The 18880-nt window shown below is 36.9% G+C and overlaps 1 protein-coding gene across 1 annotated transcript; it reads left to right on the top strand.

The window, feature by feature from the left end:
• The first annotated feature begins 7597 nt into the window (after window positions 1-7597).
• chia.2 (chitinase, acidic.2) lies at window positions 7598-17971 on the top strand. The gene is made up of 11 exons (XM_056269883.1): window positions 7598-7669; window positions 7750-7776; window positions 7921-8125; window positions 15572-15628; window positions 15721-15886; window positions 15994-16118; window positions 16226-16349; window positions 16453-16635; window positions 16774-16890; window positions 16981-17113; window positions 17714-17971. The coding sequence occupies exons 1-11, from the start codon at window positions 7645-7647 to the stop codon at window positions 17965-17967; spliced, it is 1416 nt and encodes a 471-aa protein (XP_056125858.1). The 5' UTR covers window positions 7598-7644; the 3' UTR covers window positions 17968-17971.
• The last annotated feature ends 909 nt before the right edge of the window (window positions 17972-18880 follow it).

Below are 18880 nucleotides of genomic sequence, written 5' to 3'. Positions count from 1 at the left end.
ACAGTGAACAAGAGAGTCAAAGAGAGCAAATTTACCAGCTGCCTAAAAGGGAAAGATACCCACCAAGAGTACTAACCTATGATGAACTTGGTACACCGTCTTATGATGTCAAGCAACTAAATGGGATTTTGCAAACACCACAACCGAACTTACTTTACATGCCTGCACAGTGTCTGTCGACATGGTTGCCACCTGCTCAGCAATACTGCTACCAGTTGCCTTTGATGTATAGAATCCACTAAATAAGGACCATGAATGGTTAAAGTTCATATGAGATTGTGGACTTGAAACCAGGAGACTTTGCATGATAGACTGTTACAGTCTGGCACTTTGAGAAAAATATGGACTGTTTTGTTTGAGGAGTATTGCCTTTACACAGTCTTGAACTTTGAAATATTGAGAAAACAATGGACTTTTTGCCTTATGGACTGTAGGCTTGAGAGGCTGTTGAACTCTTGAAATCAAAAAAGGAATATGGACTGTTGTTTCATGCCTCTTTAAAAATGTTGCACTTTGATACACTTATGGATTGTTCTTGCTGATAAACTCTTGATTTTCTCCATAAAATGAACTGTTAAGTTCGGGACGAGCCATGGACTGTGAAAAGATTGAATAGAAAATTATTGCACTACAAATACTATTTTATGCGACTACAAAAGGTACTGAGAGACTCTTTAAAGAGAATGTCGAGACGACATTTATTTTTGTAGGGGAGTGTGTGACAGATTGAAAAGGAACATGTACATTGAAAAGGAACATGTGTATTTTAAAAATGCATAAGTCTGTGTACACTGTAATATATAATTATATATTTGCTATTTTGAATATGTAGAAAAGTTTATAAAATATAAACATGTAGTTTATAGTTATTCTGAGTTTTTCTGTGATCAGTTAATTGGGACGATAAGTTGGACGATCGATTGTTCTGGTCTGCGTGAACACTAGGGGGAGAGCTCGCGGGATTTCTCCATTCTACATAAAGCTTGCAGCGGAGAAACAGCGAGTGCGAGTTTTCTGTTTTAATCTTCTTCCCCTTTTCAGGTACGAAGTATAACGAGTAGTCAAAATACTCTGGTATGATGCTATAATATGTTTAAGAGTATGCAGACCCGAGTATTATATTGATGGTGTGTTTGAAATGTTGAAATAGTTAGTTCAGAAATGCGCGAGCTCAAGACTCCATTTTAAGCACGTTGGTCATGGCGTTATGGGCCTTTCACACAGGACGCGGAAAGCGCTGCGCTGCGCTATGAAACCCATTCATTTCAACGGCTTGCGCTGCGTGAAGACGTTTTGTTGCTGCGTCGAGCAAAGCGCAAGCGCAGCGGTGCGCACCATTGACTTGCTCGCGCGCACGCCGCGGTCAAAGTTCAAAATAGTTTAACTTTTGCCGCTGCGCTCTGTGACGATTATCAGCGCGGCCAATAGAAACGGTACATCCAAACAAACACGGAAATCAAAATGGATGAACGGCTAGTACTGTGTGTATCGGAATTTCCTGAGCTATATGATACAAGTTTGAGGTCGTATAGGGACATCGGCAGAAAAGCGGTGTCATGGAGACATATCTCCATTCAAGTTGGCATGTCAGGTGTGTTTTAATATATATATATATATATATATAATTTGTTCCTTTGTGTCAGCTTAAATGTTTGAATAAATGTTTTATTCTAAAAAAGAACTGAGCTCATGATTCGTGTGTTGATTTCGATGTTATATGTGTGTGTGTGTAGGCTATACACACTCACCGGCCACTTTATTAGGTACCCCATGCTAGTAACGGGTTGGACCCCCTTTTGCCTTCAGAACTGCCTCAATTCTTCGTGGCATAGATTCAACAAGGTGCTGGAAGCATTCCTCAGGGAGTTTGGTCCATATTGACATGATGGCATCACACAGTTGCCGCAGATTTGTCGGCTGCACATCCATGATGCGAATCTCCCGTTCCACCACATCCCAAAGATGCTCTATTGGGTTGAGATCTGGTGACTGTGGAGGCCATTTTAGTACAGTAAACTCATTGTCATGTTTAAGAAACCAATTTGAAATGATTAGAGCTTTGTGACATGGTGGAAGTAGCCATCAGAGGATGGGTACATGGTGGCCATAAAGGGATGGACATGGTCAGAAACAATGCTCAGGTAGGCCGTGGCATTTAAACGATGCCCAATTGGCACTAAGGGGCCTAAAGTGTGCCAGGAAAACATCCCCCACACCATTACACCACCACCACCAGCCTGCACAGTGGTAACAAGGCATGAAGGTTCCATGTTCTCATTCTGTTTACGCCAAATTCTGACTCTAACATCTGAATGTCTCAACAGAAATCGAGACTCATCAGACCAGGCAACATTTTTCCAGTCTTCAACTGTTCAATTTTGGTGAGCTCTTGCAAATTGTAGCCTCTTTTTCCTATTTGTAGTGGAGATGAGTGGTACCCGGTGGAGTCTTCTGCTTCTGCTGCACAAATGCTTTGCTGCATACCTCGGTTGTAACGAGTGGTTATTTCAGTCACTGTTGCCTTTCTATCAGCTCGAACCAGTCTGGCCATTCTCCTCTGACCTCTGGCATCAACAAGGCATTTCCGCCCACAGAACTGCCGCTCACTGGATGTTTTTTCTTTTTCGGACCATTCTCTGTAAACCCTAGAGATGGTTGTGCGTGAAAATCCCAGTAGATTAGCAGTTTCTGAAATACTCAGACCAGCCCTTCTGGCACCAACAATCATGCCACGTTCAAAGTCACTCAAATCAACTTTCTTCCCCATACTGATGCTCGGTTTGAACTGCAGGAGATTGTCTTGACCATGTCTACATGCCTAAATGCACTGAGTTGCCGCCATGTGATTGGCTGCTTAGAAATTAAGTGTTAACGAGCAGTTGGACAGGTGTACCTAATAAAGTGGCCGGTGAGTGTATATATCAGGTAGCTTGTTATAGATGGGCAATATGAGCGGCGGACCTTTAATTTTTGACGCGCTGAGAACGCCAGAGAGCCTGACCACATAGTGCTCGCATTCTCTGTGTTTATTAGTTTACGATCTGTTTAATAGACCGGTCTAATACAACTGTTATAGAACCTATGCACGTCCCCCAGGACACCTAACGTTACACCTGTTCAATTTTCTCACGTGGGGGAGAGGTATAGTTTTCAAATGTGTTATTAAAAAAGACAAATCATAGTTTACTGCTGACCGAAAGGAGAAACAACAATCAAAATAACTTCCCTTATTACTGACATAGAACTCCCGCTTAAAAGGTTTTTTGAAAACTCCGCCTACTTTGCTCTGGCATAGCGCAGCGCAAATCGCGTTGTATCTGAAGGGCAACGCTGGACCCAGCGGCCAGCGCAGCGCAGCGCATTCCGCGTCCTGTGTGAAAGCCCCTTTAGGCCTATATAATGGCGCGAAGCTCGTATGTTCAATATTTGTGTACTGAAGGTGTAATTCGGTTTATTTAGTGCTGATTTGCTGACTTACTGAACAAAGATGAATGTATTGAGTATGAAAAGTGAATTGAGAATTTCAGATGCATTTTCAGCTAAAATAACTAGCTGAAATAGTACATTTACGTGCTTATGACTTATTTGCCATATAGTTAATATGCATTTATGTCTAAAAAGAGAAAGATTTAAAAGAGTTGATTCTCAGGTAACTGTAAAATGTTTTATTGTATTTTTGTTACTTTATATAGTGTTATGGTTTTCAAATAGCCTATTATAAAGAAGTGTACTCATGTAATTAAATGTGTACGGTACAAATTGTTGAATGTATGTTAAGAAAAATGTCAATGAGGTTAATTTGGAAAAGAACTGTTTAATGTCAATTACAAAAAGATTCTACATAAAGCTTGCAGTGGAGAAACAGCGAGTGCGAGTTTTCTGTTTTAATCTTCTTCCCCTTTTCAGGGGTACAACACAAGCAGCAGCCGCCTCCTTAGCAGACCATTCAAATGGGAAACACACAAATTGAACAGCTATGTTCATGCACAGCAGAGTAAGTGAAATGTGAAAATAATCTAATAATTACAAATCAAACAGTTTATCCATCAATCTAACGCCGGGAGAGCCGCAATCGGATTGGGGTAAAGTTACAGGGATAAAGTTAACGTTAGTAGGCCGTCCGCCGTCGATTAACAAAATGCTGAAACATATTTTAAAGTATGTCAGTGAGCCTCCGTCTTGCCTTTAATCGTCTTATTTTACGTTCAAATATATGCATTATGAACAAAGAACCGCCATTATTTCCAAGCAATAGGCGTTTTTTTTTTTTTAATCCTGTCGACATTTAGTTGTGAATGGGTCTCCACACTGCTTGATCCACGCCCGGGATTTCTCCCCTTTGGCTTTTAGGTTTCGGGAAGAAAAAAAATGCCACCCCACTGTCCAAACTTTTAGAATACCGGGTATCAGATTTGCACTATCCATACGCACAACGCGTCGGCATGTTTCCCTCGCTCGAAAGCTTGACAGACCTCCCGCGCCTAGTTACGGTTGCTAAGCCACGATTGGCCAGTGGCGGTTTTTGGGTGTGGCTTAGCGAAGGGTCAATTGTAAGTATGACCTGAACCATTTTAGGACTATCCCAGAAAGCCCCACCCAGTTTTCCAGCCTGTCAAGAAGTATGTCGTGATCGGCAGTGTCAAATGCAGCACTGAGGTCGAGTAGTACCAGTAGGCCTACTGATAATTTGCCTGTATCAGTATTTAAGCAAATACAGTTTATTATCTTTATGAGCTCTGTCTCTGTGCTGTGATGCGATCGGAAACCAGATTGAAAATTGTCCGATATTGGAGTACCCATTCAAGCTTAAGAATTTGTTCAGCTGATTGAAGACAACTTTTTCAATGATCTTGCCTGAAAGGAAGATTTGAGATTGGTCTATAGTTCCTTAATATGGTCTTATCCAGATTGCTCTTTTTCAGGAGGGGCTTGACAACTGCAGTTTTCACAGAGTTTGGAAAAGGTTTTTTATAGTAATCCTAGCGTTTGAGCACTGTGCTGATTTGCTGAAGTTAAAATTAGGTGATAAAAGGATACAATATAAAAATATAAAAGCGATAGAGCAAAGCGCGGAGCAGTAAGCAAGAGCGTCCGAACAGTAGCTGAGCAGGACCTGTCACTCAAGCACAACCAAGCACATCTTCAACCAGTTATTGATCATTTAAGTTTCTCCAATAATAATCTTAATTGATGAGAATAGGTCATTTTAATGCGTTATCAATCTGTGTATTGCATTGCATACAGTAATGTAGCGGTTCAATCTGAATCCTAAGGAATATAATCCTAGGCTACAGTGCCCTCTGGCATAATTCTGCTCACCAAAGTAACTTGAAGAGTATAGTTATACAATTACAAATGCCTGCCAGGTCATAAAGACTGTTCTGATAATGTTACATAAGCATAACGACAGCTGAGCTAATAAACAACCTGCAGATATCTGACACTTGATTGACCTGAGATTAGATACATTTTTAACACGATCTGAAATTATCATGCAGTTAATGCAACAACAAATGAAGCCTTATTGTTAAGTATTACCATGATGATTAATCAAACAATTATTTCACTAACATTACATATTAGCCTAAATACATTGGTAACTTTAAATGCATGAATGAAATGCATAATCTTTCATTCATCATTAGCCACTGAAATAATGATCAAAGACAACTTAATTAGAACTTAAACTAATAATGAGCCATATATTTGTACTGCTTTAATTAACCTTTGTTAATGTTAGTTATTAAAACATTTTCCTGGTCATGTTAGTTCAGAGTGCAATAATAATGTTAACAGATACAACTTTTGATCTTAAAAATGTAGTAGTAAATGTTGAGATTAACATTAAAAAATGCTAAGTATTGATCGTTCTTAGTTCATGTTAACTCATGTTCATGTTAGTTCATGTTCATGTTAACTCGTGTAGTTAACTTGTGTTGACAAATGAAACCTTTTGTAAAGTGTTACCATAATCACTTTTTAAAAAACTTACACTATTGTTCAAAGATTTGGGGTCAGTAAACGTCTTTTAAAGTCTCTTATGCTCACCAAAAGAGAATTTATTTATTCAAAAATACACAAATGCTAATATTGTGAAATAATTTCTATTTTAATATATTTTCAAATGTAGTTTATTTTTGTGATGGCAAAGGTGTATTTTCAGCAGCCATTACTCCAGTCTTTTGTCACATGATCCTCCAGAAATCATATAGATTGAAATATTGAAAATGCTCCTTAATTTTTTTGTGGAAACTTTTTTTTAGGATTATCTAATGATTAAAATAGTTTAAAAATTTTTAAAATTTGTATCAATTTAAAGCATCCTTGCAATATAAAAGTACTAATTTCTTTAAAAAAAAATCTTATTAACCCTACATTTTGAATTTCAAAGTTTGAAATTTAAAATGTAAATCCTAAATAACTTTCTAGTTCTTTCAAACAGTCATAATTTGTTGTTTTTGCCCCATATTTTTTTATCTTCTGTAATGTTTTTTCTTAATATTCTTTCATATTTTCACACTGATTACTGTACATCACATGGCAGTGATAAGATATAAGCAATTCAACACTGGTTTTCTCTTTCAATATCTCCACAGCTTAGCTCTTATTATAAACCTTTTACTATGCATTTATATGGTATATTTATATTTTTAGTTTGATATTATTCTACACCGTTAATGCACGAAAATGAGGACAAATCTGACACTGCCAAAGTTTAATGATAAGCACAATTCATGTCTGTTGTTTAGTTTTGGTTTCCAAAACAAAAGGGGAATACCAATTATTAAACCAATTTTGGAGCGATAAGCTTGAAAGCACCACAACGGTTTATTATGTGGTTCTGATAGCACCACAATCTTATATAAGAAAATGATCCTTTTAAAGATAAATTTCTTATACAAGCCTCTGTGAATATTGACCCCATAAAAGTTTTATTTGCAAACCGCACGGAAACCTTTAATACCAAATATTAAAGCAATTTGAAATCACAGCTAAAGTAGAATTTTTGATCAGTTAGGATTTACTACTATTAATATACATAATTGACGTATTATCTACTAAATTTATTGTCTCTGTAAATGTAAATGTATTGTTGTTTACCTTTATATTTATTGCACATTGTCATTTCCTCTTATAAATTTTGCATAATGACTCTGCTATATTTCATTCTTACAAATGTAAATACATAATATTGTATCTGGCCTCAGCTGAATTTTCTTTAATATGTAGAAGTTAATATATCTCCTGCTAAATCCACATTAGTGTAACAGACATACCTACACGTTGAATTCATTTTATTGCAGCAGTCCCATTTTGTCATCTTATCTATGATTTTAGCTTCACACAAATTGTGCTGAAAAGGCCAAAGGTATTTTAGTTACATATTTTATTGTCATTTCAGTCCATAGTTTACAAGCGATACCATATCTTACACCATCCTGATAAATCATCCTATGGCCTATAGACAACACCCAATTGCTATAAAAACCCAGGGGTCCTGAAGTTTCTCTTCAGATTTTTCTACCTCGAGGTACCCCAGGTATGTCAGAATGTCATTCAGCTTAATATCTTTATTTCTGCTATTAGTTTAAATGTAATTATTAAAACTATTCTTTGTTACTTACAGAAAAATCTGACATCAAAATGGGGAAGCTTACACTTGTAGCAGGTAACATGTCAAAATACACTGGATGAGTTTTATTCATTCTTTTATATTTGTCATTTACACAATATCATTGTATATTCTAGGTTTGGGCTTGGTGTTCTGCCATGTTGGTGAGTCATTGAGTATCTATTGAATCGATTTTAATGAACTATTAATCACTGATATGTTGACATCAGAAAGGCCATTATCACTGTAGTGAGAATCTCAATGCGTAAATGTCTTGTCTAAGAGCTTCTTTGTGTATCCATAACCAGCCTTTTCCATGGAAATGGGATGCTACTTCACCAACTGGTCCCAGTACAGACCTGGAATTGGAAAGTATACACCTGCAAATGTCGACCCTTTCCTTTGTACACACCTTTTCTATGCTTTCGCAATGATCAACCATGCCAACGAGCTTATCACATATGAGTGGAACGATGAGACTCTCTACAAAGCCTTCAATGAACTCAAGAACAGGTATGTATTAGTTGAAATATCACGTGTGATGGATTTTTTCTATCCTAATGCTAACCTATAATCTGACTATCCGCTTTCCTAAAATGCTCAAGCTCTCTACGTCCCTTACGACGTCTTTAGCTTACTCAAGCTCCCTACGTCCTTTACGACGTTCCTAGCTTCGAGTTTTCTGAACTACTCTTACTCAAGCTCTATACGACCCTTACGACGTCTCTAGCTTCGAGTTTTCTGAACTACTCTAAAACCCCTTTGCTGCGCAGCTTTAATGACAGACAGACTTCAGTAAATGTCCTTTAGATGCTTTTAATTACGGCCAGGAGTCTCGAGCAATACTCAGAGAATCTCCCAAGTAAAACCAAGGCCGGTGGATCTCAGACAAATTCCATTGAGAATCCCACCGAAAACACGGAAACAACAGTTTTTATACAATAGGGAGGTATGGCATAATGACATTAATTTGATTGGTTATTCATTTACAGTCTCCTCTGTTACTGGGTAAGAATTTGTTTTAACGATTACTTCATTGATCACAAGTTCTAACTTAGTCATCTGTCTAGTCTCATTTCCCATATTTGTTATTTATACACACAGTCAGGAGTTCGACACACACACATTCATGTAGAATACAGAACGTCCTAGAACATGGTTTTTAGAGATTTAGCAGGTTAAACAAGGTCAAATATTAAAACATGGTTTTCTTAATATTCAGTTTAAATTTTCCACCACATTCCCCTCTCTGGCCATAATCAAACATGGCCAATATTAAATTTAATTATTCTAATCAATTTTCTATACCTGCATGACTTACCTGCTCCACCGAATCATCCTATTTTAAGTCAGTGACTTTAATACCACCCGTTATCTCTAATCATTTTCATCAACATCTTTTACTTTATAATACCTTTAAAATATTCCTTCAATCAGAATCCTAAGCTGTAATGAAATTACAACCAATTTCCAATGTTACCACATACACATACCATCTTCTCATCTATGCATCTCCTTGCCAATATTTTATCTCTAGTAAAAAACTAAACATACCATAGTACATTGCCTTTTAACTTTAGACCTTGAGTCAAGTTTCATAATTTTTAGCTATCTTTCAAATCATATTGATCTATTAGGCCTTAACAGGCCGATACTGTTGTTAACTATTTTCCTTAATCTTATTTTGTTAGCTTTTAATTCAAGCAGGCGATTGTTTTACTTAGTCAGATCTATTTAAGGATCTGTGTACTAAAATCTAACCAAAGAAAATTCTATAATCTTTCATTTTTATCTTTAACACTAATATCAATAATTTTATTATTTTGTTCCAAACAATGTCATTATTTTAAAAATAACTCTGTTTAACCCAGCTCTTGCCACTAGAATAGCCTTAGCTGATGACATGCCATTTAATCTTTAATTAAGTATCTTCCTACAATCCTATTTTCCAGAATTAACAGATGGACATAACTTATACCACCTCTAAGTTTTGGCAATGCGGAATAGCTCATAATGGATCCATTGATCCAGATCATTAAATCTTTAGCTTCATTGTGAATTTAGAAAGCTTTTCAGAATTTTTTTCTATATTAGCAAATACTCTATTTCTCTGAATCGTCTAAACTGATTAGACTAATTTTTAAGTTTAAATTGAACATGTTTTTTGGTCATATTGTTCTTGGTCTATATTTTTAACTCTGTCCTCTACATAATTTGTTTTAATACGTTACAATAACAAAACAATATTTAATTTCTGGAAAGCCGGGCTAAATAAGCAAGCACTGTTGCTGTATTCCTAGCTAGCTAGACCCGCAGTCACCTCTCAGATATTAAATACAGACATTAGACAATACATGAAAGGAACATTTCAGTAATCACACTGGTAACTTCTTCAACTAATAATTAATCCATAAATTAAATATGTTTCCCAAAATCAATCCCCTTTTGAAAGGTTTTCTTTAGCTATTTTAGCAATTGGAAACATCTAATATATATATAATGTAGTCATGAGTTCATCACTATAGAAGTTTACCTAATTATCTATTCAGACCTAATCCGGCAAAGTAACTTATCACTAGAGAACAACTATTGCTATTAATATTTTAGCATCTATGATTGTAATGTCTTCATTATAATTGTAAAACCCTCAAGTTTCTTCAAAAGTAATCCCTAGATTATTTATTATTTTTCAGTAATGCACCTAGTTAGAGTCCTTATAATCTTCAAAATTAAAAGATTTTCTTCTTCTTAATTTATATGTACCTAAAATATTTTCAAATTAATCAGTAATTGTTCAAATCTCAGCCCTATATCAATTCTCAGTCCTACAGTTTGATTGAACCAAATAAAACATCAATAAACATCACATTATTGCTCCTGGAAGAACATCACATTATTGCTTCCTAAGCAAAAGCATTGCGGAAGGCATCAGTGATCCAATCTAACCCCCCATCCTGTTGGTTTGTTCTTTGCCTGTTCATCCTGCCACAGATCATCCCGCACCTCTGTCATATCGTCCAGTATTTTGAGATGGAACTCCCATCCTCATCATAAGCTGGAATGAACAAATTTAACTCATAGTGATTTCTTTCAGTGTCAGATGAGTAGTCACGATGAACAGGCAAACTTCCCTTCTCTTTCTACCCTGGTCACATCCTGGAGGAAATTCAAACAGAAACAGCAATATGATCAAAAACATCACTTATGAATATAAAAACACACATGCTGCACTTGAACACTCAGTTAGACCACATTTGCTCCCAGGTGTGCTGGTCGTCGCGTTGGCCCCACAGACGTCTGAAACGTTCCATGTTCACCTTGATTGCTCTTTGCGAGCAATAACAAGGTCTTTTCCCACGCAGGTAGAGGAGGCACGTTTCCAGCACGTCCTTTTGTTTTTCTTCCCCTACTTTCCTCTGGATGGCGGTTGGTGGGGCTTGCAGTGTGACACGTGAACCCAAGCGTCACGCTCGGAAACTTTGATTGCTGTATTCTTTGTTAGAATGATCTCATACGGACCCAGCCACCTCGGGTTGTCGTCGGCGTTTGGGTGTGGAGTTGCTCAGGGCTGGTTGGTGTAGTTTAAGATGAGATGCTTGCACAGAGGTGTCACCCCACCCCAGATAGGACCTTGTTTGTGGAGTGAGCCATTTCCTGGCTGCTTTGACCTGTTAAGGGAGACCTTAACTATTTTTGTTAGTGACAACATGTATTAACATAATCTGCTTGTCTGGCCGGTCGTCCTTTCTGATCAGACCTGTGAAATTTCATGATAAACAGTAACAAGACAATATTTTATACATTTGGAACAGAATAAGTTCTGTTCGACAGGATCCATCATGACATCCTGTAAAAGGAAGAAGGTTAAATGTGGGGTGGACAGGGCAAGCATGCTTGCTCTCTGCCTTCCCAAAGTTATACGCTGCGCAGGTGTGGCACTGTTTCTTTCTGCCACAACAATAACCCATCTCAGGATAATTAGCCAAAATCATCCATGGCTGTTATTTTATTGGGCATATTTCACCCTGTTTAGTGACATCAGCAAAAAATATCCTGTATCTTCAAAAAAACATTGTAAGGGGTTAATATTTCAGTCAATCATTTCTAAATACAGTCAAAGAACAGGACGTTTTTAGTCCATTTTCAAAGTTCCATTGACCAAGGTTACATCGAGTCAAAAGTTTCTTAGATGGTTAGATCATATCGAAAGTTTGTCTGAAGGCTACATCCTAAATAAAAGGAAGTAAGATTTATTTTGTTCTATTGTTGGATCTAGAATGGAAAGTTAGTCACCATCAGACATGAAAATGGGAAGTATGATAAAGTTTACCATAAGATAGAAATATAAAATCAGAGTTTTATGGTTAGTACCATAATTAATCTTATCTATTAAAATTTCCATTCATTCACATTCACACACTTTCTCACACCCACCCCTCTCTGGCCAGAGAATCATACCTTTTTTGTCTGCCATAGCAGTTTATGAACTGAATGAGGAACATATATTTTATTAGGAGTGGAATACCACCAAATCCGAACGGTAACAACTTTTACGACAGAAACTACTGAATGTAGAAACACTGTGGCATTCCCCTTGCGACAGTGTCTAAACGTTAGGATATTAATTGTCAATTGTCCGATGCAGTCACAATGTGTTTTAGTTTAAACACAGTGAACGTAAACCTAACTTTTCAAAATCAAATAGATTAAACGCTTCAAAATAATTGTATAGACCTACGGTTGCAGTTGAGAGATTCAGCTTCAATCCCTCAAATGCAATTTGTCATTAATTGCACAATTTCAATTTTTCAAAAACTTTTTGTTGTTGCTCCTAAGCTATTTAAAAGAAGATTTGGAAATCTTCACACAATTTTGGATCCATGGACAAAAATAAAATAAACATTTATATCTCGTACCCTGGTGATGACAGCATGTGATTTCAAAAGTTTATAATTAGAAACATTGTTCTTATTGAATCCAGAAAATTACCTTTTAAATGAAATGGAGTGACCAATATGTTTACTTTTCTAGCCATAATGTCTCTTTGGGACACTTTATGCCCTATATTTAGTTATATATATATATATAGTCAATAATATATTCTCAACAAATTCATGCTTTTACCACTATTGGTTTAAGTAATAAGCCTCACTATCCAAATCCAGTATTTTAACTGATTGGTGAGTCAGTCTCTCACTTCTGCGATTGAACTTCCTGTATTAGGGCTGCTGGACTGGTCCTATTGGAAGCAGATTCAAAGTGTTAGTTGAAGAAATATGAAGAATTGCTGAAACCAGTGGATAATCAAAAACAATAATCAAGTTAATATGATAATTAACTAAATTTGAAACGTTCTCTGTAGTGATCATTGAAAATTCAGCAACTGGCCCACAAGTGAGGGGATGGAGGTCTTTCTTTTCTGTGTGGATTGTCGTTCAGTTGACTTGTTGGGCTGATCATCAGGCTGCGATGGCACTCTCGGTCTGGCTTTTGATTCACCCTGGCACAAAATTCCATAATGTATGGCAAAATTGTCTTTAGGAAAAGTCTCAAGTGAATTTTCACCTCAAGTGAACTGTCCACTTCCTCTTTCAGGAGCTGGGGAGCTGAGGGCACCACTTCCTCTTTCTCTCTCCACAGTCATCCAACTGTTCAAGGCTGGTGTCTGAAATTCTTGAACACTCAAGAGAACCGCAAAACTCAAATTAAACTTATAGTTTAATAACTAAAAATCTCATCTGGTTATCAAGACAGCAGTTCCTCATTTTATCAAAAAGCGTACTTCATTGCGGGAAAAAGCAAGCGTTTCTTCGTTGCAAAGACGCAGGAAAAAAGCAAGAAAACTACTCTTCAGAATACAGTGTATATTGTAAAGAGAATTTCTTTTGTCTTTTCTTCTTTCTTTTTCTTCAAGAAACCAAAATAAAATGACTATATGATGCCTGTTATGTGCTTGTTCAAATCACAATTTATATTTAAATTGGTCACCCAATCTCATTCTCATATAATGCTCAATGCACAAAAATTCTCTTAGTTAAACATAAACCATTTGCTCTTAGAATCTCTGCAATGGATCAATTTTTTTTTAAGTTCTTTCACACTGTCTCCCAGGGATAACGGGATACAAATTCTAAACACCTTCAGATAGAAAGTATAATATTTAAACACGTGTTCTTAATATCTTATTATTTATTTATTACTTTAAGAGCACCTAATTTCTCAGTCGTATATATCTCATCAACATAAATAAATCAAAGTTTAACTCACAAAAGTTTCTTTATGATTCAAAATTTCCTAATTATCTCAGAATGTTTCACGGGTGCATATTCCTATTATTATGATTTATAACTCTAACAATTTCTGTAATTTTTTTCAAAATGTAAAAATTCATAAATGTTAACAATATTGATCCATGTATCTTGTCTCAACTCTTTCAACTGTATCTTTATATTCTCTCAGATTCAAACAAAACTTCAAACAAAAAGCAAATTGCAGCACTACAGCATCTCGGGGCATTTTTCCCTCCCGGATCTGATTTCCAGCATGACAAAGTTGCTCTCTTTGCAGGAAGTTTTATTGACACAACAAATAGAATACTCAACAAATACCAATTTGGTTGAATTTAACCATAATCATTGCTCATTGCCCTTAATAGACAAGGTAAAAACTTCTTCTTTTTTTTTTAATGTGATCACCAATTTCCTTTAAATATTTTTCTATCTGGCCACTTAATCTCAATTCTATATATCTTGTTAAATAGAAATTATATTGTTGTGGTAAATTTAGTTGACTTTCGTCTTTCGTCATAATGGGATACACCGTTTAAACCTGGGCTCAGCCAGTTTTTTCTCTTCTCTTCTCTTTTTTTTCAACAGATCTGGAACATTTTAATTTCAGAACACGTTCCAAAATCTTATCTTAAAAAACGCACAAAAATGCTTTATTTTACACATTAAAAAGGAAAACAAAAACTGAAGTCTGTGTGTCCTACCTTAATAATTTTAAGTCCTTTTAGTCCGTCTGGAATGGGTCCCTCTGTCGAACAGGGTTCTGCAGTCTGGCAGAGTGAAGACAACATGGTTCCTCGTCCCCGTCCATCCTGACAGAGGGAGATTCCGAGGACTCCTGGCTTGGCTCGCCAAATTGTGATGGATTTTTTCTATCCTAATGCTAACCTATAATCTGACTATCCGCTTTCCTAAAATGCTCAAGCTCTCTACGTCCCTTACGACGTCTTTAGCTTACTCAAGCTCCCTACGTCCTTTACGACGTTCCTAGCTTCGAGTTTTCTGAACTACTCTTACTCAAGCTCTATACGACCCTTACGACGTCTCTAGCTTCGAGTTTTCTGAACTACTCTAAAACCCCTTTGCTGCGCAGCTTTAATGACAGACAGACTTCAGTAAATGTCCTTTAGATGCTTTTAATTACGGCCAGGAGTCTCGAGCAATACTCAGAGAATCTCCCAAGTAAAACCAAGGCCGGTGGATCTCAGACAAATTCCATTGAGAATCCCACCGAAAACACGGAAACAACAGTTTTTATACAATAGGGAGGTATGGCATAATGACATTAATTTGATTGGTTATTCATTTACAGTCTCCTCTGTTACTGGGTAAGAATTTGTTTTAACGATTACTTCATTGATCACAAGTTCTAACTTAGTCATCTGTCTAGTCTCATTTCCCATATTTGTTATTTATACACACAGTCAGGAGTTCGACACACACACATTCATGTAGAATACAGAACGTCCTAGAACATGGTTTTTAGAGATTTAGCAGGTTAAACAAGGTCAAATATTAAAACATGGTTTTCTTAATATTCAGTTTAAATTTTCCACCACACACGTTTAACACTTTTCAGATGCTGAAATTCTACAATCATTTGCTGTGATACTGTGAGATACCAAAAAAAGAAAAATATTATGAAATTCTGAAATATCTCCATTATCTGCAGAAATCCCCATCTTGTAACTCTCTTGGCTGTTGGTGGATGGAACTTCGGTTCATCACAGTAAGTATTCTGTAAAAATTATGAAGTTTTGGTTTATCTTGTCAAATTGGTCGAATGAAATGCAAAAACATTATTCCTTAAATTCATCTCAGGTTCTCCATCGCGGTGTCCAATGCAGCAAACCGTCAGAAATTCATTCAGTCTTCCATCAAATTCCTGAGGACTTATGGATTTGATGGTATGGACTTGGACTGGGAATACCCTGGATCAAGAGGAAGTCCGCCTGAAGATAAAGAAAGATTCACACTGCTGTGCAAGGTGGGTCTGATTATAACCCAGTGTCTTTTTAAGCAAATATGGTGGTGTCCTTTACTTAATTAATCTCTTATGTACTTATGTTTATTTATCTATGTTGATCTTCACAGGAACTTGTTGAGGCCTATGAGGCCGAGGCCAAAGCTACTGGCAAACGGAGATTGGTGCTGTCTGCTGCTGTCCCAGCTGGAAAAGGCACAATTGATGCTGGATATGAGATTGCTGAGGTTGCCAAGTAAGTATGACAACACTGAATCATGACATTTACAAATTGGCAGAGCACTGAGGTGAAAGTATGTAGTAGCATGAGATGTTTTAAACCCCTCCTAATTTTTTTTTCAGATATCTAGACTTCATCAATGTAATGACTTATGATTTCCATGGAACTTGGGAACGATTCACAGGACACAACAGCCCCCTGTACCAAGGCTCAAAGGACGAGGAAGAACTGATCTACTTCAATACCGTAAGAACTGATTTACTGTGACACAAAGAAGGTCTTTGTACAAATAACGAAACAAATTTTTGAATCCCTCTATTTTAAAATGATAACTCTACTCCTCTTTCAGGATTATGCTATGCGCTATTGGAGGGACAACGGTACCCCTGTGGAGAAACTCAGAATGGGTTTCGCAACATACGGCCGCACATTCCGTCTGACATCTGCAGATACTGAGGTTGGAGCCCCAGCTAGTGGACCTGCTTCAGCTGGAACCTACACTCGCGAGGCTGGATTCTGGTCTTACTATGAGGTGGGAGATTTGGAAAAGCCATTTTGTCCAAAATGGAAAACAAATGGAATGGAATGGAATACATTCATTCATATTCAAGTGTCTTTTGAACAATCTCAACATCTTATTTTATCAATTAATATGTCAATGTCTTTATAGATCTGTGGCTTCCTAGAGGGAGCAACAATCCAGTGGATTGAGGATCAGAAGGTGCCCTATGCCACAAAGAACAGCGAGTGGGTTGGATTTGACACCAAGGAGAGTTTCGAAACTAAGGTACTTTTGAGTTTTTATTGGAGTTGGATTTCGTTGTCACCATTTGCCAGCAACTGACTAACAACTCACTTTTTTCCTCTTAATTTATAGGTCCGTTATCTAAAAGACAATAACTTTGGTGGAGCCTTCGTGTGGGCGCTTGATCTGGATGACTTTGCTGGACAGTTCTGTAATGAGGGGAACCATCCTCTCATGGGCCATCTGCGCAATCTTCTGGATATCGGTAGGAATTTTCACAATTTGTCTTTACAAAACATTAAATTGGGTTGAAACTAACATTAATGAGCATTGTGTGCCAAGAGGTGATATTCTTTTATCACTATAGCCAAATCGTTCTGAATACAAACGATCAATGCATCTCAAGAAGGATCAAACTTCTGAATTGTTATCACTAGGTGGCGCTGTTCACCCCAAGCTGCTCAGGCAGTCTGTGGTAAAATGCAAAATGGCAGACTAGTATTATGGCTGACCTTGGTAAAAAATGGACAACATTGTACTCTTTAGTTATCAAGTGAGTCAAGGAATCTTTTTGATTCCCTGATTTTTCCAAAATTTTGGAAAGTTATTAGCATGTTCATAAATTATTTTGCTTTTTCTAGCCAATAGGGGGTGGCGCCACCAAACTTCGTAGGCATACTCAGACAAAGAGGGCAATGACACCTACCAAGTTGTATTTCGTTAGAAGTATAACTTCAAGGGTTAAAATGTATAAGAAAATCAAACTTTGAACTATGTGACGCAAGAAGGTGCAAGTGGGAGACCCCCAAATCAGTGCTTGGTCCCTATAGCTAATGCTAACATAGCTTTATTTTATTTTTTTAAGAATTGCCTCCTCTGCCTCCAACCACCACCCTTAAACCTGGACAAACAACCACAAAACCCACCACAACTACCACCACCACCACTCATGCTCCAGGACCAGGATTCTGTAACGGAAAGCCAGATGGACTCTATCCTCACCCTGAAGATCCCAACAAATATTATAACTGTGCAGCAGGCAATACTTACATGGATAAGTGTGGCCCAGGCACCGTGTTTGATGACAGCTGTAAATGCTGTGGCTGGCCTAAACACTAAGAAACATCTACGCACAGTGAAACAGGACAATGCAAAACTGCTTCAGCACATGAATGAATCCAAACTAAACATGACTATTTCATATAAAGGAAATTAGTGTAGACTGAGTATAATTTCTTGTGCTTTATCGTTCCATTTGAGTGTATTTTATTAGTGTATAATGCTTGTTTTATTTGTATTGCTTCTTTTTGAATAACTAAATATGTTAATATGACTGGCATGAGTATCAATGCACTTTAACTGGAAAAAAAAATAAACCTCAAGAAATAAACAACATGCAACCATCAAAAGAGATTCTGGGTACATTTGATTACATCATCTTGCATTCAAACAGAATACATGATGCGGGATCAATACAAAGCACATTATTCAATCAGTGTTCCATGACATGCCAGATGTTTAATCATCACTTTCATCATGTGATGGACAAACTTACATGTTCTGTCAACAATCAAGACAGAATTCAGCAGTCCAAGCAGAATATCTGCAATTTGGGGCAAGAAATCGTCAGTTACTTAGTCATATTCCATTTGAAATTCTAAACTGACACTCCACATCTTCATATAAGATGATTACAATTACAAATCTTGGTTTATTTATGACTGTTTATACACTTAACATGCTATAAGTTTGCCTTTCTTTTATAAATAGTTGTATTTATAACATACTGGCAGCTATTTTGGGGAATCTTTTGGAAATGTTTACAGTTGGTGTGCTTGAGTTTGAAGCTGCCACAGAAGTATGTTCATGCTTTGAAGTCAATTAATCAAGTGAAATCACAAACTAAAAATGGAACCACAAAAGATATCGCTCATTCATTGATTCCATAGTGAGAAGTGAACTTGAGTTATACTGCATAAATACACTGAACACAATTATAAATGCAACACTTTTGTTTTTGCCCCCATTTTTC

Source organism: Rhinichthys klamathensis, unplaced genomic scaffold, assembly GCF_029890125.1.
Source record: "Rhinichthys klamathensis goyatoka isolate OS25496 unplaced genomic scaffold, OSU_Roscu_1.1 h1tg000291l_1, whole genome shotgun sequence".
NCBI lineage: Eukaryota > Metazoa > Chordata > Actinopteri > Cypriniformes > Leuciscidae > Rhinichthys > Rhinichthys klamathensis.
This window is presented reverse-complemented; position numbering and strand designations above follow the sequence as displayed.